The following is a 20,118-nucleotide window of genomic DNA, read 5'->3' as shown; positions in this document are numbered from 1 at the left end:
GGCCACCCCTAGGTGGTAAGGGTAGGTAACAACACATCTGCCACGCTGATCCTCAACACGGGGGCCCCTCAGGGCTATGTGCTTAGTCCCCCTGTACTCCCTGTTCACTCATAACTGCACGGTCAGGCACGACTCCAACACCATCATTAAGTTTGCTAATGACACAACAGTGATAGGCCTGATCACCGACAATGACGAGACAGCCTACAGGGAGGAGGTCAGAGACCTGGCCGTGTGGTGCCAGGACAACAACCTCTCCCTCAACATGATCAAGACAAAGGACATGATTGTGGACTACAGGAAAAAGAGGACTGAGCACGCCCCCATTCTCATCAAAGGGGCTGTAGTGGAGCAGGTTGAGAGCTTCAAGTTCCTTGGCGTCCACATCACCAAGAAACAAGCATGGTCTAAGCACACCAAGTCAAAGAGGGCACGACCAAACCTATTCCCCCTCAGGAGAAAGAAAAGATTTGGCATGGGTCCTCAGATCCTCAAAAGGCTCTACAGCTGCACCATCGAGAGCATCCTGACTGGTTGCATCACTGCCTGGTACGGCAACTGCTCAGCCTCCGACCGCAAGGCACTACAGAGGGTAGTGCGTACGGCCCAGTACATCACCAGGAGAAAGCTTCCAGCCATCCAGGACCTCTATACCAGGCGGTGTCAGAGGAAGGAGGAATTGTCAAAGACTCCAGTCACCCTAGTCATAGACTGTTTTCTCTGCTACCACATGGCAAGCGGTACCAGAGCACCAAGTCTAGGTCCAAGAGGCTTCTAAACAGCTTCTAACCCCAAGCCATAAGACTCCTGAAGAGCTAATGAAATGGCTACCCAGACTATTTGCATTGCCCCCCTCCCCCTCTTTTACACCGCTGCTCCTCTCTGTTGTTATCATCTATGCATAGTCAATTTAATAACTCTACCTACTTGTACATATTACCTCAATTACCTCGACTAACATTGACTCTACCGGTACCACCCTGTATATAGTCTCGCTATTGTTATTTTACTGCTGCTCTTTAATTAACTTGTTACTTTTATTTCTTATTCTTATTTGTACTGCATTGTTGGTTAGGGGCTCATAAGTAAGCATTTCACTGTAAGGTCTACACCTGTTGTATTCGGTGCATGTGACTAATAACATTTGATTTGATTTGATTTGAGCTCTAGTATGGTGGTACACTGATAGGTTCGATCTAGTATGGTGGTACTATGATAGGTAGATCTGGTATGGTGATACTATGATAGGTAGATCTGGTATGGTGGTATTATGATAGGTAGATCTGGTATGGTGGTACTATGATAGGTAGATCTGGTATGGTGGTACTATGATAGGTAGATCTGGTATGGTGGTATTATGATAGGTAGATCTGGTATGGTGGTATTATGATAGGTAGATCTGGTATGGTGGTATTATGATAGGTAGATCTGGTATGGTGGTACACTGATAGGTTCGATCTAGTATGGTGTTATTATGATAGGTAGATCTGGTATGGTGGTATTATGATAGGTAGATCTGGTATGGTGGTACTATGATAGGTAGATCTAGTATGGTGGTATTATGATAGGTAGATCTGGTATGGTGGTACTATGATAGGTAGATCTAGTATGGTGGTATTATGATAGGTAGATCTGATATGGTGGTATTATGATAGGTAGATCTAGTATGGTGTTATTATGATAGGTAGATCTGGTATGGCGGTATTATGATAGGTAGATCTGGTATGGTGGTATTTTGATAGGTAGATCTGGTATGGTGGTATTATGATAGGTAGATCTGGTATGGTGGTACACTGATAGGTTCGATCTAGTATGGTGTTATTATGATAGGTAGACCTGGTATGGTGATACTATGATAGGTAGATCTGGTATGGTGATACTATGATAGGTAGATCTGGTATGGTGGTATTATGATAGGTAGATCTGGTATGGTGGTATTATGATAGGTAGATCTGGTATGGTGGTATTATGATAGGTAGATCTGGTATGGTGGTATTATGATAGGTAGATCTGGTATGGTGGTATTATGATAGGTAGATCTGGTATGGTGGTACTATGATAGGTAGATCTAGTATGGTGGTATTATGATAGGTAGATCTGGTATGGTGGTACTATGATAGGTAGATCTAGTATGGTGGTATTATGATAGGTAGATCTGGTATGGTGGTACTATGATAGGTAGATCTAGTATGGTGGTATTATGATAGGTAGATCTGATATGGTGGTATTATGATAGGTAGATCTAGTATGGTGTTATTATGATAGGTAGATCTGGTATGGCGGTATTATGATAGGTAGATCTGGTATGGTGGTATTTTGATAGGTAGATCTGGTATGGTGGTATTATGATAGGTAGATCTGGTATGGTGGTACACTGATAGGTTCGATCTAGTATGGTGTTATTATGATAGGTAGACCTGGTATGGTGATACTATGATAGGTAGATCTGGTATGGTGGTATTATGATAGGTAGATCTGGTATGGTGGTATTATGATAGGTAGATCTGGTATGGTGGTATTATGATAGGTAGATCTGGTATGGTGGTATTATGATAGGTAGATCTGGTATGGTGGTATTATGATAGGTAGATCTGGTATGGTGGTATTATGATAGGTAGATCTGGTATGGTGGTACTATGATAGGTAGATCTGGTATGGTGGTATTATGATAGGTAGATCTGGTATGGTGGTATTATGATAGGTAGATCTGGTATGGTGGTATTATGATAGGTAGATCTAGTATGGTGGTTCTAACATGTCATTTTACATCTGTCTGTTATATGTTTTCTGTAGATCCACGATCAGCAAAGGATCACGGCCAGTTTACCGAACACATATTAAGACTAAGTCTAGTCCAGGACTTTTTTTTAACACCATAGAAGTGTGTTTTAGTCCACGACTAGATGTCATCTTTGTCTGAGAAAATGTCCCAGTAAGAATGGAATGTGTTGATTAAATATAAAGATATTTATATATATAATAGATAATAGAAAATAAGGATCTTTGTATCGTCGTACAACAAATGGAAATAACACTGAAGGTGATGATAGCGTTATCAGTAGAAAAATAAACACAAATATTTTTTGGTTCTGTCTTTTTATTATTTTACGACTCGATTAGAAGATAAAAGAAACATTTCCAAGTGATGTAAACCTTGTTGACTATACCTCGCCAAGCTCCGTCGTGTAATCCATGTATGCATGCATGTGTGTATGTATGTATTTTCTAACCAGGGATGTATTCACATTGAGGTGAGGTGACACGTTCAGAATGTTACAGATACAAATGTCATGAATAGAAATGACTATGTCATCTGAAGGTTTTCCGTAAAGTTGTGCCCCTTACTGGTTGACATCCCAGGTTTGACCCCCTCGGACTAAGGTCAGAGGTCAGGGGTCGTGGCTTAGAAGTAGTTGACGACCCTGCGGATGGACTGGATGTTGGGGTTCTGGGCCTGCCACTCCACGTGACTACAGTAGTCTCCTCTCTCCACGATATACATACGGCCACGGAAGTTAGGTTCCTCATAAAGCACCCAGCTATGGAGGGAGAGGAGGAGGAGGAGGAGGAGAGAGGAGGAGAGAGGAGGAGGAGGGGGAGAGAGGAGGAGGAGGAGGAGAGAGGAGGAGGAGGAGGAGAGAGGAGGAGGAGGAGGAGGAGAGAGGAGGGGGAGGAGGATGAGAGAGGAGAGAGGAGGAGGAGAGAGGAGGAGGAGGAGAAGGAGAGAGGAGGGGGAGGAGGAGGAGAGAGGAGAGAGGAGGAGGAGGAGGAGAGAGGAGGAGGAGAGAGGAGGGGGAGGAGGAGGAGAGAGGAGAGAGGAGGAGGAGGACGAGGAGGAGGAGGAGGATGAGAGAGGAGGGTGAGAGAGGAGGGAGGAGGAGTAGGAGAGTTGGGGTGGTGAGGAGGAGAAGAGGAGGTGGTGAGGAAAGAAGGAAAGCAGGATGGAGAAGATGAGAGGAGGAGAGAGGAGGAGAGAGGAGGAGGAGGAGTAGGAGAGTTGGGGTGGTGTGGAGGAGAAGAGGGGGTGGTGAGGAAAGAAGGAAAGCAGGATGGAGAAGATGAGAGGGAGGAGAGAAGAAAATATACAGTATATAAGTCTTTACAGTTTCCAGTCACACTGTATGTAAGGGAATACTGTATAAAGTGTTTACCGTAGCTACTTTACTGTATAAAGTGTTTACCTTAGCTACTTTACTGTATAAAGTGTTTACCTTAGCTACTTTACTGTATAAAGTGTTTACTGTAGCTACTTTACTGTATAAAGTGTTTACTGTATGCTTATAAAATGATTATGGATGTGCTTATAAACAGCTAGCTACAAATCCCAGGAGCTCTAGAGATACATTGATAAATTGAATTGAATGGAGTTGAATTGAATTGAATGGAATGGAATTGAATTGAATTGAATGGAATTGAATGGAATTGAATCGAATGGAATTGAATTGAATTGAACTGTCAGCAACAGTTGATTCAGTAGATACGTACGCTCCGTCTCCGTAGACCTTCAGAGAGTTGATGCAGTTCTTGGTCAAACCGCGTCCCTGCAGGAAGGGCACGTCATCACACACCTCAACACACTGGTCTGCAAAGTCAGCTCCCTCAAACAACTCCATCCTGTAGTGTTCTCCATGCTGGAAGAGGAGAGGAGGAGTTGGAGGAAGAGGAGGAGGAAGAGGAGGAGGAGAAGGAGGAGGAGGAGCAAGAGGAGAAGGAGGAGAAGGACGATGATGATGAAGAGGAGGATGATGAAGAAGCGGAGGAGGATGAAGAGGAGGAGGATGAGTAGGAGGAGGATGAGGAGGAGAAGGAAGAGGAGGAGGAGCAAAGGGGGAGGAGGAGGAGGAGGGGGAGGAGGAGATGGGGAGGAGAGTGGGGTGGAGGAGGAGAAGATGGGGGAGAGGAGGAGGAGAAGGAGGAGGAGAGGAGAAGGAGGAAATGGGAAGAGAAGGAGAAAGTGGAGGAGGAGGAGAGGGGGAGGAGGAGATGGGGAGGAGGGTGGGGTGGAGGAGGAGAAGATGGGGGAGAAGAGGAGGAGAAGGAGGAGGAGAAGGAGGAGGAGATGGGGAGAGAAGGAGAAAGTGGAGGAGGAGGAGGAGGAGAGGGGGAGGAGGAGATGGGGAGGAGGGTGGAGTGGAGGAGGAGAAGATGGGGAGAAGAGGAGGAGAAGGAGGAGGAGGAGGAAGAAGAAGAAAAATAAGAAATGACATCACTGTGACTTCAAGTTTAGGTGAAGTTCCAACAACCCTCATCTCAACAGTCAGTCAGTCTGTCTTCTCTATCTCACATTGTAATGTACCAGTCAGTCAGTCTGTCTTCTCTATCTCACATTGTAATGTACCAGTCAGTCTGTCTGTCTTCTCTATCTCACATTGTAATGTACCAGTCAGTCTGTCTGTCTTCTCTATCTCACATTGTAATGTACCAGTCAGTCAGTCTGTCTTCTCTATCTCACATTGTAATGTACCAGTCAGTCAGTCTGTCTTCTCTATCTCACATTGTAATGTACCAGTCAGTCTGTCTGTCTTCTCTATCTCACATTGTAATGTACCAGTCAGTCAGTCTGTCTTCTCTATCTCACATTGTAATGTACCAGTCAGTCTGTCTGTCTTCTCTATCTCACATTGTAATGTACCAGTCAGTCAGTCTGTCTTCTCTATCTCACATTGTAATGTACCAGTCAGTCTGTCTGTCTTCTCTATCTCACATTGTAATGTACCAGTCAGTCTGTCTGCCGTGTGTCCAAGATACCCTTTACTTTACGGTGGCCAATTCACCTGAATATTCTGTGCTGGCTTGAATATTTATCTTTACACAGCACACTTTCCAGCTGGTCTTGGACCGGGTATGCATAGCGTATCTAGTGCCAGTCCATTTTAAGTGGGTTGAGGGGCGTAAACTCTCCTACTGCTTTTGTCCTCATCTGACTTTAACACGTCACGTCAAGTAGCTCTTACAACGCTGTTAGTGTGTAATAACTATAGTAACAACATTGTTATAAAGTAACCACCTAACTCTCTTACTATGTAATTACAAAGCTTATTACAAAGTTACTATATGAGCACCGTCAACCTACAGTATTCACAAAGCCACAGGTTACCATGGTGGCATAGGTTACTACGGCGTCCGTTACCGCGGCATCAGTGTCCACAGAATCGGTTACCGTTGAGTGTTAGCGTTTAAACCTCACCATCCTGATAGGTCTGCAGGAGCCCATGTGATCATTGTGGGCGTTCCATCTCTGGAACTCGGGGTACTCTCCGTGCTCCAGCATGTACTGCTGTCCCTTGAAGTCGGGGTGGTCGAAGCAAACGAAGGCGCCGCTCTCCACGCGGATGGAGTTGACGCGGTTCATGAATCCGCGGTCCTGGAAGTTATCACAGTCACCGCAGATCTCCAGCTTCCTGCCCGTGAAGCATTTCCCCTCGTAGAAACAGATCTGGGTAGAAGATAGACACAGAGGACAGAACACAGGACAGTTAGGTGAGGTTGAAATAGAGTCTGACCTACAGGATATGGTCTGAAGATAGACACAGCAACAGACAGTAGCTGTAAATGTTGATACATTTGATCTGTCACAATAAAGACGGTTAAATTAAGCTATTGCATTATACACCATCATGCTGATGGTGTGGCCGGTGACACGTTGCTTCTTGAAAGTCCAATATCTTTAAAACTTGGACTGCTGACATGCAGAACATTTTGGGACTTTATCAACAGTGGACTAACGAAGAAAGAAATGTGTTTGGAGTGGATTTTCCCTTTGTCTTAAGATACTTAAGTTGAGTTAAGTTAAATAAGTTAAGTTAAGTTGAGGTAAGTAAGTTAAGTTGAGTTAAGTAAGTTAAGTTGAGTAAGTTAAGTTGAGTTAAGTTTTAAAGATGCACTATGCAGAATTCACTCTGCCATTTCCTGGTTGCAAAAATTCTAATCATTTCAGTTTACTTCTTGGATTACATTTAAATTCAGAAAAGATGTTTACGAATGTTTTTCTAAATTTTGACTGTTTTCTTAATGACATTTAATTCAGCATTGAAAAAAGGCACAAGTTAAAGTTTGTTCCGCCTGAGCGAGTCTGACCACCAATCAGAGACCACTATGATGACACACCAACTGAGTACCACCAATCAGAGACCACTATGATGACACACCAACTGATTACCACCAATCAGAGATCACAATGATACAGCTTGGTAGACAGTTTCACGTCATGTGTCACATTCACCCCTCAAGCAAATGATGTTATGAAACTGCTTAAATCCACATAGATCAACAAAGCCCCGGGACTGGATGGTACCTGACGGCAGGACCGTCAGGTACTGTGCTGAGCAGCTCAGTGAGGTCCTAATCCACCTGTTCCGGTCTTTGCTGGAGCCTGGTCTGGTCCCGCTGCCAAGGAAAACATCCACCATTATCCCTGTTCCTAAGAAGGACAAGCCTCGCTCTCTCAATGCCCATTGGGCTTTGAGGGCTATTGCACCTCTTCTGAAGTTTGCTGATGTCACAGCCCTCCTCTGACACCTCTCAGGGTCTGAGTAGGACCATGTCCCAGCCCTTCTCTGACACCTCTCAGGGTCTGAGAAGGACCATGTCCCAGCCCTTCTCTGACACCTCTCAGGGTCTGAGTAGGACCATGTCCCAGCCCTTCTCTGACACCTCTCAGGGTCTGAGTAGGACCATGTCCCAGCCCTTCTCTGACACCTCTCAGGGTCTGAGAAGGACCATGTCCCAGCCCTTCTCTGACACCTCTCAGGGTCTGAGAAGGACCATGTCCCAGCCCTTCTCTGACACCTCTCAGGGTCAGAGACGGACCATGTCCCAGCCCTTCTCTGACACCTCTCAGGGTCTGAGAAGGACCATGTCCCAGCCCTTCTCCGACACCTCTCAGGGTCAGAGAAGGATCATGTCCCAGCCCTTCTCTGGCTCCTCTCAGGGTCTGAGTAGGACCATGTCCCAGCCCTTCTCTGACTCCTCTCAGGGTCTGAGAAGAACCATGTCCCAGCCCTTTTCCGACACCTCTCAGGGTCTGAGTAGGACCATGTCCCAGCCCTTCTCTGACTCCTCTCAGGGTCTGAGAAGAACCATGTCCCAGCCCTTTTCCGACACCTCTCAGGGTCTGAGTAGGACCATGTCCCAGCCCTTCTCTGACTCCTCTCAGGGTCTGAGAAGGACCATGTCCCAGCCCTTCTCCGACACCTCTCAGGGTCTGAGAAGGACCATGTCCCAGCCCTCCAGGACTTCATTGACTGGTGCGACAGTACGGTGCTGGAGTTGAATGTCTCCAAGACGAAGGAAATGCTTGTCGACTTCAGGGTAGACCAAGTGATCATCCACATTGAGGAGGTAGACATTGTGGACGAGTATAAATATCTTGGTACCATCTTCTATAACACACTGAAGTTTGAAAAAAAAACACAGACGCCATCATCAAAAAAATCTCACCAGAAACAATACTTCCTCAGGAAACTGAATTCATTCAGTGTCCACAAATCGATATTGCAAAACCTTTTACAGTTCTTTCATCAAGAGTGTTCTGTTTTTCTCCTTCGTATGCTGGTCCACATCCCTTTTCTGTCAAGAACAGGAACCGCCTCCAAGCCATTGTGAACACCTCCTGTAAGATCACCATGGTGCCTCTCAGAAGTCTGGCTTCATTCTTTGAGCAGCAGGCCAGGAGGAAGGCCTATGACATCCTGGGGGACAGCACCCATGTCCTCAACCCGCGGTTCAAACTGCTCCCCATTGGATGCCGCCTGCTCTGTCTCAAGTGCTCCACCAAAAAGGAGCAGGGCCTCGTTTGTAACCGAGGCCATCTGCCTGGTTAACAGGACTATTAAGGAAGACATAGAGACTATTCTAGAGATAGTTTAGCCCTGACGTTAATTAACAACTCTGACTACCATGAACTTTCAGTTTCTTAAAATTGCACTACGCACCCTTAACTGATGCCTTAATAAATGTTTACATTTATTAGTTATACTGTTAGTGCGTGTTTGTCCTGTCTGAAGCACCCTGTCAGCCCAGAATGAATCGTCCCTTGGGGATTAACAAACGTGTATTTTAATGTATTAGATTTTACTGTATTGTATCTAAAAGTAAAATATGCAAGGCTCCTGTGGATTAGGTGTGAACGTCTAAAAAGTAGTAAAAAAGTAGTTTCAAAGTTGATAAATATCTAAAATACTAAAATTGTTTGTGATGGGACTCTAGACGTTCACGTTATACCCTCCTTTCGTTTTTTGCCTTAAGTAACCTTCTGTCTTATGCTACGATACCAAATGTAACACATCATACTAATTTCAGTGTCTTGGATTTACGTTTAGTATGTTATGTCAAGTCTATGAGACCAGGCTGGGATAGCTGTATGTATAAACTGGATACTGTATTCAGGGTAATCTGATTACCCAAAAAAACGATAACTGTTATCAGTTACATTACCAGCTAAAAAAATTGTTATCAGATTACAGATACTTTAGATTTTTTGGGGGGGAAAAACTAGATTACTTCTTGGATTGCTTTTAAATCCAGAAAAAAACCCAGATTGACACCTTTCTGCTTTCTAAAGGGCATTCAATTCAGCATTGAAAAAAGGCGCAAGTTTAGGTTTATTCCACTTGAGCGTCTGACCACAAGTCAGAGACCATTAAGATGACACACCAAATGTGTTTAATGAATTTTTTTTGTCTTCTTCTAATGCCTTTCAAGGGGAAAGCAATCGAAACGTAATGGAAAGTAATCAGATTACATTACTGAGTTTGGGTAATCCAAATGTTACTGATAACAGTTTTGGATAGGTAATTAGTAACGGTAACATAATACATTTTAAATATAACCTACCCAAACCTGACAGTATGTACAGTGAAAGTATTCAGACCCCTTGACTTTTTCCACATTTTGTTACATTACGGCCTTATTCTACAATGGATTATTTTTTAAATTGTCCGTAGAGCTCCGAGACAGGATTGTGTCGAGGCACAGACCTGGGGAAGGGTACCAAAAAATGTCTGTAGCATTGAAGGTCCCCAAGATCACAGTGGCCTTCATCATTCTTAAATGGAAGAAGTTTGGAAGCACCAAGACTCTTCCTAGAGCTGACCGCCCGGCCAAACTGAGCAATCGGGGGAGAAGGGCCTTGGTCAGGGAGTTGACCAAGAACCCGATGGTCGCTCTGACAGAGCTCCAGAGTTCCTCTGTGGATATGGGAGAAACTTCCACAAGGACAACCATCTCTGCAGCACTCAAGCAATCAGGCCTCTGTGGTAGAGTGGCCAGACGGAAGCCCCTCCTCAGTAAAAGGCGAATGACATGCCGCTTGGAGTTTGCCAAAAGGCACCTAAAGGACTCTCAGACCATGAGAAACAAGATTCTCTGGTCTGAAGAAACCAAGATTGAACTCTTTGGCCTGAATTCCTAGCGTCACGTCTGGAGGAAACCTGCCACCATCCCTATGGTGAAGCATGGTGGTGGCAGCATCATGCTGTGCGGATGTTTTTCATCTGCAGGAACTGGGAGACCAGTCAGGATCGAGGGAAAGATGAACGGAGCAAAGTACAGAGAGATCCTTGATGAAAACCTGCACCAGAGCGCTCAGGACCTCAGAATGGGGCGAAGGTTCACCTTCCAACAGGACAACGACCCTAAGCACACAGCCAAGACACCGCAGGTGTGGCTTCGGGACAAGTCCCTGAATGTCCCTGAGTGGCCCAGCCAGAGCCCGGACTTGAACTCCATCTAACATCTCTGGAGAGACCTGAAAATAGCTGTGCAGTGACGCTCCCCATCCAACCTGACAGAACTTGAAAGGATCTGCAGAGAAAAATGGGAGAAACTCCCCAAATACAGGTGTGCCAAGCTTGTAGTATCATACCCAAGAAGACTCTAACTGTAATTGCTGCCAAAGGTGCTTCAATAAAGTCCTGAGTAAAGGGTCAGAATACTTATGTAAATGTCATAAGGCTGTATGTACGCTGTATAGCTGTATGTATAGCTGTTTAGCTGTATGTGCACTGTATGTATAGCTGTATATATAGCTGTTTTGCTGTATGTATAGCTGTATGCATACTGTATGTATATATGTCTGTATAGCTGTATAGCTGTATGTATAGCTGTATGTATAGCTGCATGAATAGCTGAAAACGGTATGTATAGCTGTTTAGCTGTATGTATAGATGCATGTATAGCTGTATGTATAGCTGTATACTGTATGTATAGCTGTATATATAGCTGTATGTATAGCTGTATGTATTGCTGTTTAGCTGTATAGCTGCATTTATAGCTGTATAGCTGCATGTATAGCTGCATGTATAGCTGTATAGCTGTATGTATAGCTGTAAACTGTATGTATAACTGTACACTGTATGTATAGCTGTTTAGCTGTACGTATAGCTGTATAGCTGCATGTATAGCTGCATGTATAGCTGTATAGCTGTATGTATAGCTGTAAACTTTATGTATAACTGTACACTGTACGTATAGCTGTATAGCTGTATGTATAGCTGTATAGCTGTATGTATAGCTGTATACTGTATGAATAGCTGTATACTGTATGAATAGCTGTATACTGTATGAATAGCTGTACACTGTATGGATAGCGGTTTAGCTGTATGTATAGCTGTATGTAAAGCTGTATACTGTATGTATAGCTGAATGTATTGCTGTATGTGTAGCTGTATGTATACTGTATGTATTGTTGCATATATAGCTGTGTGTATACTGTATGTATAGCTGTATGTATACCTTACGTATAGCTGTATGTATAGCTCTATACTGTATGTATTGCTGTATGTATACCTTCTGTATAGCTGTATGTATAGCCGTATACTGTATGTTTAGCTGTATACTGTATGATAGCTGTATGTATAGCTGTATGTATAGCTGTACACTGTATGGATAGCTGTTTAGCTGTATGTATAGCTGTATGTAAAGCTGTATACTGTATGTATAGCTGAATGTATTGCTGTATGTATAGCTGTATGCTGTATGTATAGCTGTACACTGTATGTATACTGTATGTATAGCTGTATGTATAGCTGTATGTATAGCTGTATACTGTATGTATAGCTGTATGCATAGCTGTATACTGTATGTTTAGCTGTATGTATAGCTGTATACTGTATGTATAGCTGTATGTATAGCTGTATATTGCATGTATAGCTGCATGTATAGCTGTATACTGTATGTATAGCTGTATACCTTATGTATACTGTATGTATAGCTGTATACTGTATGTATACTAAATGTATAGTTGTATACCTTATGTATAGCTGTATGTATAGCTGTATACTGTATGTTTAGTTGTATGTATAGCTATATACTGTATGTATAGCTGTATGTATAGCTGTATATTGCATGTATAGCTGCATGTATAGCTGTATACTGTATGTATAGCTGTATACCTTATGTATACTGTATGTATAGCTGTATACTGTATGTATACTAAATGTATAGTTGTATACCTTATGTATACTGTATGTATAGCTGTATGTATAGCTGTAACTGTATGTATAGCTGTATACTGTATGTATAACTCTATGTATAGCTGTATACTGTATGTATACTGTATATATAGCTGTATGTATAGCTGTATGTTTTGCTGTATACTGTATGTATAGCTGTATGTTTTGCTGTATACTGTATGTATAGCTGTATGTATAGCTGTTTAGCTGTATGTATAGTTGCATGTATAGCTGTATAGTTGCATGTATAGCTGTATAGTTGCATGTATAGCTGTATAGCTGCATGTATAGCTGTATACTGTATGTATAGCTGTATAGCTGCATGTATAGCTGTATGTATAGTTGCATCTATAGCTGTATAGCTGCATGTATAGCTGTATACTGTATGTATAGCTGAAAGTATAGCTGTATACTGTATGTATAGTTGCATGTATGTCTGAATGTGTAGCTTCCAGGTTCGATAGCTAACTACTCACCTTGCCTGAGTACTGCGACATTTTGTCCACCGTTTGTTGTCCACGTTTGTCCCACAGTGTGAGAGTGGAAAGATGTGGACGGCCTGATATATATGGCCAATAGGGAGAGGAGAGGCTGACCACCTGATACATATGGCCAATAGGGAGAGGAGAGGTATCACGAGGTCAACAAAACAATGGCCCCACAATGAAGGGGTTTAAAGCATTCTGCACCATGGACACTTTCCCTTACATGTCGCACTGCTGATAGTGGACTTTGGCTTAGTGGGGGTCCAGGACAATGTCAGCGGTGGGAGATTCTGCTTTGATTGGGATTTGAGGGGTGTAGTGTCTGTTGATGGTGTGGAGAGTGTTGATGGTGTGTGTGTGTGTCTGTGTGTGTGTGTGTGTTTGTTGTGGTGTGTGTGTGTGTGTGTCTGTGTGTGTGTGTGTGTTTGTTGTGGTGTGTATGTGTTTATGGTGTGTATTGTGGTGTGTGTGTCTGTGAGTGTGTGTGTGTGTGTGTCTGTGTGTGTCTGTGTGTGTGTGTGTGTTTGTTGTGGTGTGTGTGTGTGTGTGTGTGTGTGTGTGTGTGTGTGTGTGTGTGTGTGTGTGTGTGTGTGTGTGTGTGTGTGTGTGTGTGTGTTGTGGTGTGTGTTTATGGTGTGTATTGTGGTGTGTGTGTCTGTGAGTGTGTGTGTGTGTGTGTCTGTGTGTGTCTGTGTGTGTGTGTGTGTGTGTGTGTGTGTGTGTGTGTGTGTGTGTGTGTGTGTGTGTGTGTGTTGTGGTGTGTGTGTTGTGGTGTGTGAGTGTGTGTGGTGTGGTGTGGTGTGTGTGTGTGTGTGTGTGTGTGTGTGTGTGTGTGTGTGTGTGTGTGCGTGCGTGCGTGCGTGCGTGTGTGTGTGTGTGTGTGTGTGTGTGTGTGTGTGTGTGTGTGTGTGTGTGTGTGTGTGTTGTGGTGTGTGTGTTGTGGTGTGTGAGTGTGTGTGGTGTGGTGTGTGTGTGTGTGTGTGTGTGTGTGTGTGTGTGTGTGCGTGCGTGCGTGCGTGCGTATGTGTGCGTGTGTGTGTGTGTGTGTGTGTGTGTGTGTGTGTGTGTGTGTGTGTGTGTGTGTGTGTGTGTGTGTGGTCTGAGTGAACGTGTAGATACAGGGTAGACAGTATTACAGGGTTACAATGTAAAATCAAATCAAAATCAAATCACATTGTATTGGTCACATACAAGTGGTTAGCAGATGTTAATGCGAGTGTAGCGAAATGCTTGTGCTTCCATTTCCGACAGTGCAGTAATATCTAACAAGTAATCGAACAAATTCAAAAAAACTACCTTATACACACAAATGTAAAAGGATGGAAAAAGAATATGGATGAGCGATGACCTAGATGGTACAGAATACAGTATATACAAAGGAGATGAGTAATGTAGGACATGTAAACATTATTAAAGTGGCGTTCTTTAAAAAGACTACTGATACCTCTATTAAATCCATTTATAAAAGTGGCTAGTGAAATGAGTCTGAATGATGGCAGCAGCATCTCTACGCTAAAGACGGCTGTTTAACAATCTGATGGCCTTGAGATAGAGAAACAGAATTACAGTTTTACTCCCTACTCCCTAACCCCTCCCTACTCCCTAACCCCTCCCTACTCCCTAACCCCTCCCTACTCCATAAGCCCTCCCTACTCCCTACTCCCTACTACCTACTCCCTACTCCCAAGATGCAGTAGATGGTACAGAATACAGTATATACAAAGGAGATGAGTAATGTAGGACATGTAAACATTATTAAAGTGGCGTTCTTTAAAAAGACTAGTGATACCTCTATTAAATCCATTTATAAAAGTGGCTAGTGAAATGAGTCTGAATGATGGCAGCAGCCTCTCTACGCTAAAGACGGCTGTTTAACAATCTGATGGCCTTGAGATAGAGAAACAGAATTACAGTTTTACTCCCTACTCCCTAACCCCTCCCTACTCCCTAACCCCTCCCTACTCCGTAACCCCTCCCTACTCCCTAACCCCTCCCTACTCCCTAACCCCTCCCTACTCCCTAACCCCTCCCTACTCCCTAACCTCTCCCTACTCCCTAACCCCTCCCTACTCCCTAACCCTTCCCTACTCCCTAACCTCTCCCTACTCCCTAACCCCTCCCTACTCCCTAACCCTCCCTACTCCCTAACCCCTCCTCCGTAACCCCTCCCTACTCCCTAACCCCTCCCTACTCCCTAACCCCTCCCTACTCCCTAACCCCTCCCTACTCCGTAACCCCTCCCTACTAACTAACCCCTCCCTACTCCCTAACCCCTCCCTACTCCCTAACCCCTCCCTACTCCCTAACCTCTCCCTACTCCCTAACCCCTAACCCCTCCCTACTCCCTAACCCCTCCATGCTCCCTAACCCCTCCCTACTCCCTAACCCCTCCCTACTCCTTACTCCCCTAACCCTCCCTACTCCCTAACCCCTCCCTACTCCCTACTCCCTAACCTCTCCCTACTCCCTAACCCCTCCCTACTCCCTAACCTCTCCCCTACTCCCTAACCATTAACCCCTCCCTACTCCCTAACCCCTCCCTACTCCCTAACCCCTCCCTACTCCCTAACCCCTCCCTACTCCCTAACCCCTCCCTACTCCCTAACCTCTCCCTAACCTTAACCCCTCCCTACTCCCTAACCTCTCCCTACTCCCTAACCCCTCCCTACTCCCTAACCTCTCCCTACTCCCTAACCCCTCCCTACTCCCTAACCTTTCCCTACTTCCTAACCCCTCCCTACTCCCTAACCCCTCCCTACTCCCTACTCCCTAACCCCTCCCTACTCCCTAACCCCTCCCTACTCCCTAACCCCTCCCTACTCCCTAACCTCTCCCTACTCCCTAACCCCTCCCTACTCCCTAACCCTCCCTACTCCTAACCCCTCCTAACCCCTAACCCTCCCTACTCCCTATCCTCCCTACTCCCTACTCCCTACTACCTACTCCCTACTCCCTAACCCCTCCCTACTCCCTACTACCTACTCCCTACTCCCTAACCCCTCCCTACTCCCTAACCCCTCCCTACTCCCTAACCCCTCCCTACTCCCTAACCCCTCCCTACTCCCTAACCTCTCCCTACTCCCTACTCCCTAACCCCTAACCCCTCCCTACTCCCTAACCCCTCCCTACTCCCTAACCCCTCCCTACTCCCTAACCCCTCCCTACTCCCTAACCTCTCCCTACTCCCTAACCCCTAACCCCTCCCTACTCCCTAACCCCTCCCTACTCCCTAACCCCTCCCTACTCCCTACTCCCTAACCCCTCCCTACTCCCTAACCCCTCCCTACTCCCTACTCCCTAACCCCTCCCTACTCCCTAACCTCCTCCCTACTCCCTAACCCCTCCCTACTCCCTAACCCCTCCCTACTCCCTAACCCTTCCCTACTCCCTACTCCCTAACCCCTCCCTACTCCCTAACCCCTCCCTACTCCCTAACCTCTCCCTACTCCCTAACCCCTCCCTACTCCCTACTCCCTAACCCCTCCCTGCTCCCTAACCCCTCCCTACTCCCTAACCCCTCCCTACTCCCTACTCCCTAACCTCTCCCTACTCCCTAACGCCTCCTTACTCCCTAACCCCTCCCTACTCCCTACTCCCTAAGCCCTCCCTACTCCCTAACCCTCTCCTACTCCCTACTCCCTAACCCCTCCCTACTCCCTAACCCCCTCCCTACTCCCTAACCCCTCCCTACTCCCTAACCTCTCCCTACTCCCTAACCCCTCCCTACTCCCCTAACCCCTCCCTACTCCCTAACCCCTCCCTACTCCCTAACCCCTCCCTACTCCCTACTCCCTAACCTCTCCCTACTCCCTAACACCTCCTTACTCCCTAACCCCTCCCTACTCCCTAACCCCTCCCTACTCCCTAACCCCTCCCTACTCCCTAACCCTCCCTACTCCCTAACCCCTCCCTACTCCCTAACCCCTCCCTACTCCCTAACCTCTCCCTACTCCCTAACCCCTCCCTACTCCCTAACCCCTCCCTACTCCCTAACCCCTCCCTACTCCCTAACCCCTCCCTACTCCCTAACCCCTCCCTACTTCCTAACCCCCTCCCTACTCCCTAACCCCTCCCTACTCCCTAACCCTCCCTACTCCCTAACCCCTCCCTACTCCCTAACTCTCCCTACTCCCTAACTCCCTACTCCCTAACCCCTCCCTACTACCTAACCCTCCCTACTCCCTAACCCCTCCCTACTCCTAACCCCTTCCTACTCCCTAACCCTCCCTACTCCCTAACCCCTCCCTACTCCCTAACCCCTCCCTACTCCCTAACTCCCTACTCCCTAACCCTCCCTACTCCCTAACCCTCCCTACTCCCTAACCCTCCCTACTCCCTACTCCCTAACCCTCCCTACTCCCTAACCCCTCCCTACTCCCTAACCCCTCCCTACTCCCTAACCCCTCCCTACTACCTAACCCCTCCCTACTCCCTAACCCCTCCCTCTCCCCTACTCCCTAACCCCTCCCTACTCCCTAAACCCTCCCTACTCCCTAACCCCTCCCTACTCCCTAACCCCTCCCTACTCCCTACTCCCTAACCTCTCCCTACTCCCTAACCCTTCCCTACTCCCTAAGCCCTCCCTACTCCCTAACCCCTCCCTACTCCCTACTCCATAACCCTCCCTACTCCCTAACCCCTCCCTACTCCCTAACCCCTCCCTACTCCCTAACCTCTCCCTACTCCCTAACCCCTCCCTACTCCCTAACCCCTCCCTACTCCCTAACCCCTCCCCTACTCCCTAACCCCTCCCTACTCCCTAACCCCTCCCTACTCCATACTCCCTACTACCTACTCCCTACTCCCTAACCCCTCCCTACTCCCTAACCCCTCCCTACTCCCTAACCCCTCCCTACTCCCTACTCCCTACCTCCCTACTCCCTAACCCTCCCTACTACCTAACCCCTCCCTACTCCCTAACCCCTCCCTACTCCCTAACCCCTCCCTACTCCTAACCCTCCCTACTCCCTAACCCCTCCCTACTCCCTAACCCCTCCCTACTCCGTAACCCCTCCCTACTCCCTAACCCCTCCCTACTCCCTAACCCCTCCCTACTCCCTAACCCTTCCCTACTCCTAACCTCTCCCTACTCCCTAACCCCTCCCTACTCCCTAACCCCTCCCTACTCCCTAACCTCCCTACTCCCTAACCCTCCTACTCCGTAACCTCTCCCTACTAACTAACCCTCCCTACTCCCTAACCCTCCCTACTCCCTAACCCCTCCCTACTCCCTAACCCCTCCCTACTCCCTAACCTCTCCCTACTCCCTAACCCCTAACCCCTCCCTACTCCCTAACCCCTCCCTGCTCCCTAACCCCTCCCTACTCCCTAACCCCTCCCTACTCCCTACTACCTACTCCCTACTCCCTAACCCCTCCCTACTCCCTAACCCCTCCCTACTCCCTAACCCCTCCCTACTCCCTAACCCCTCCCTACTCCCCTAACCTCTCCCTACTCCCTACTCCCTAACCCCTAACCCTCCCTACTCCCTAACCTCCCTACTCCCTAACCCCTCCCTACTCCCTAACCCTCCCTACTCCCTAACCTCTCCCTACTCCCTAACCCCTAACCCCTCCCTACTCCCTAACCCTCCCTACTCCCTAACCCCTCCCTACTCCCTACTCCCTAACCCTCCCTACTCCCTAACCCCTCCCTACTCCCTACTCCCTAACCCCTCCCCTACTCCCTAACCTCTCCCTACTCCCTAACCCTCCCTACTCCCTAACCCCTCCCTACTCCCTAACCCTCCCTACTCCCTACTCCCTAACCCCTCCCTACTCCCTAACCCTCCCTACTCCCTAACCCTCTCCCTACTCCCTAACCCCTCCCTACTCCCTACTCCCTAACCCCTCCCTACTCCCTAACCCCTCCCTACTCCCTAACCCCTCCCTACTCCCTACTCCCTAACCTCTCCCTACTCCCTAACCCCTCCTTACTCCCTAACCCCTCCCTACTCCCTACTCCCTAAGCCCTCCCTACTCCCTAACCCCTCCCTACTCCCTACTCCATAACCCCTCCCTACTCCCTAACCCCTCCCTACTCCCTAACCCTCCCTACTCCCTAACCTCTCCCTACTCCCTAACCCCTCCCTCCCCTACTCCCTAACCCCTCCCTACTCCCTAACCCCTCCCTACTCCCTAACCCCTCCCTACTCCCTACTCCCTAACCTCTCCCTACTCCCTAACACCTCCTTTCCCTAACCCCTCCCTACTCCCTAAGCCCTCCCTACTCCCTAACCCCTCCCTACTCCCTAACCTCCTCCCTACTCCCTAACCCCTCCCTACTCCCTAACCCTTCCCTACTCCCTAACCCCTCCCTACTCCCTAACCCCTCCCTTCTCCCTAACCCTCCCTACTCCCTAACCCCTCCCTACTCCCTAACCCCTCCCTACTCCTAACCCTTCCTACTTCCTAACCCCTCCCTACTCCCTAACCCCTCCCTACTCCCTAACCCTCCCTACTCCCTAACCCCTCCCTACTCCCCTACTCCCTACTACCTACTCCCTACTCCCTAACCCCTCCCTACTACCTAACCCCTCCCTACTCCCTAACCCTCCCTACTCCCTAACCCCTTCCTACTCCCTAACCTTCCCTACTCCCTAACCCCTCCCTACTCCCTAACCCCTCCCTACTCCGTAACCCCTCCCTACTCCCTAACCCTCCCTACTCCCTAACCCTCCCTACTCCCTAACCCTTCCCTACTCCCTAACCCCTCCCTACTCCCTACTCCCTAACCCCTCCCTACTCCCTAAACCCTCCCTACTCCCTAACCCTCCCTACTCCCTAACCCTCCCTACTACCTAACCCCTCCCTACTCCCTAACCCCTCCCTACTCCCTACTCCCTAACCCCTCCCTACTCCCTAAACCCTCCCTACTCCTAACCCCTCCCTACTCCCTAACCCCTCCCTACTCCCTACTCCCTAACCTCTCCCTACTCCCTAACCCCTCCCCTACTCCCTAAGCCCTCCCTACTCCCTAACCCCTCCCTACTCCCTACTCCATAACCCCTCCCTACTCCCTAACCCCTCCCTACTCCCTAACCCCTCCCTACTCCCTAACCTCTCCCTACTCCCTAACCCTCCCTACTCCCTAACCCCTCCCTACTCCCTAACCCCTCCCTACTTCCTAACCCCTCCCTACTCCCTAACCCCTCCCTACTCCATACTCCCTACTACCTACCT

General features: G+C 47.6%; 1 protein-coding gene across 1 annotated transcript; it reads right to left on the bottom strand.

Annotated features, from left to right (window-relative positions):
• Nucleotides 1-3,226: 3,226 nt before the first annotated feature.
• LOC106592421 (gamma-crystallin N-B) lies at nucleotides 3,227-13,045 on the bottom strand. Its single transcript, XM_014183762.2, has 4 exons — nucleotides 12,929-13,045; nucleotides 6,188-6,436; nucleotides 4,486-4,631; nucleotides 3,227-3,539 (listed from the first exon to the last, which is right to left on the bottom strand). The coding sequence occupies exons 1-4, from the start codon at nucleotides 12,947-12,949 to the stop codon at nucleotides 3,404-3,406; spliced, it is 552 nt and encodes a 183-aa protein (XP_014039237.1). The 5' UTR covers nucleotides 12,950-13,045; the 3' UTR covers nucleotides 3,227-3,403.
• Between the last annotated feature and the right edge of the window lie 7,073 nt (nucleotides 13,046-20,118).

Source organism: Salmo salar, chromosome ssa03 (assembly GCF_905237065.1).
Source record: "Salmo salar chromosome ssa03, Ssal_v3.1, whole genome shotgun sequence".
Classification (NCBI taxonomy): Eukaryota; Metazoa; Chordata; class Actinopteri; order Salmoniformes; family Salmonidae; genus Salmo; species Salmo salar.
The sequence above is the reverse complement of the archived record's forward strand: the minus strand, read 5'-3'. Positions and strand labels throughout refer to the sequence as shown.

What these genes read in the sequence shown, in the direction of transcription:
- LOC106592421 (XM_014183762.2), bottom strand. Translation starts at nt 12,949, where the DNA reads ATGTCGCAGTACTCAGGCAAG. An exon ending in TGTCGCAGTACTCAGGCAAG is followed by an intron (nt 6,437 to 12,928) that starts GTGAGTAGTTAG and finishes TCTTCTACCCAG; the next exon opens with ATCTGTTTCTACGAGGGGAA. An exon ending in CCTGCAGACCTATCAGGATG is followed by an intron (nt 4,632 to 6,187) that starts GTGAGGTTTAAA and finishes CTCCTCTTCCAG; the next exon opens with CATGGAGAACACTACAGGAT.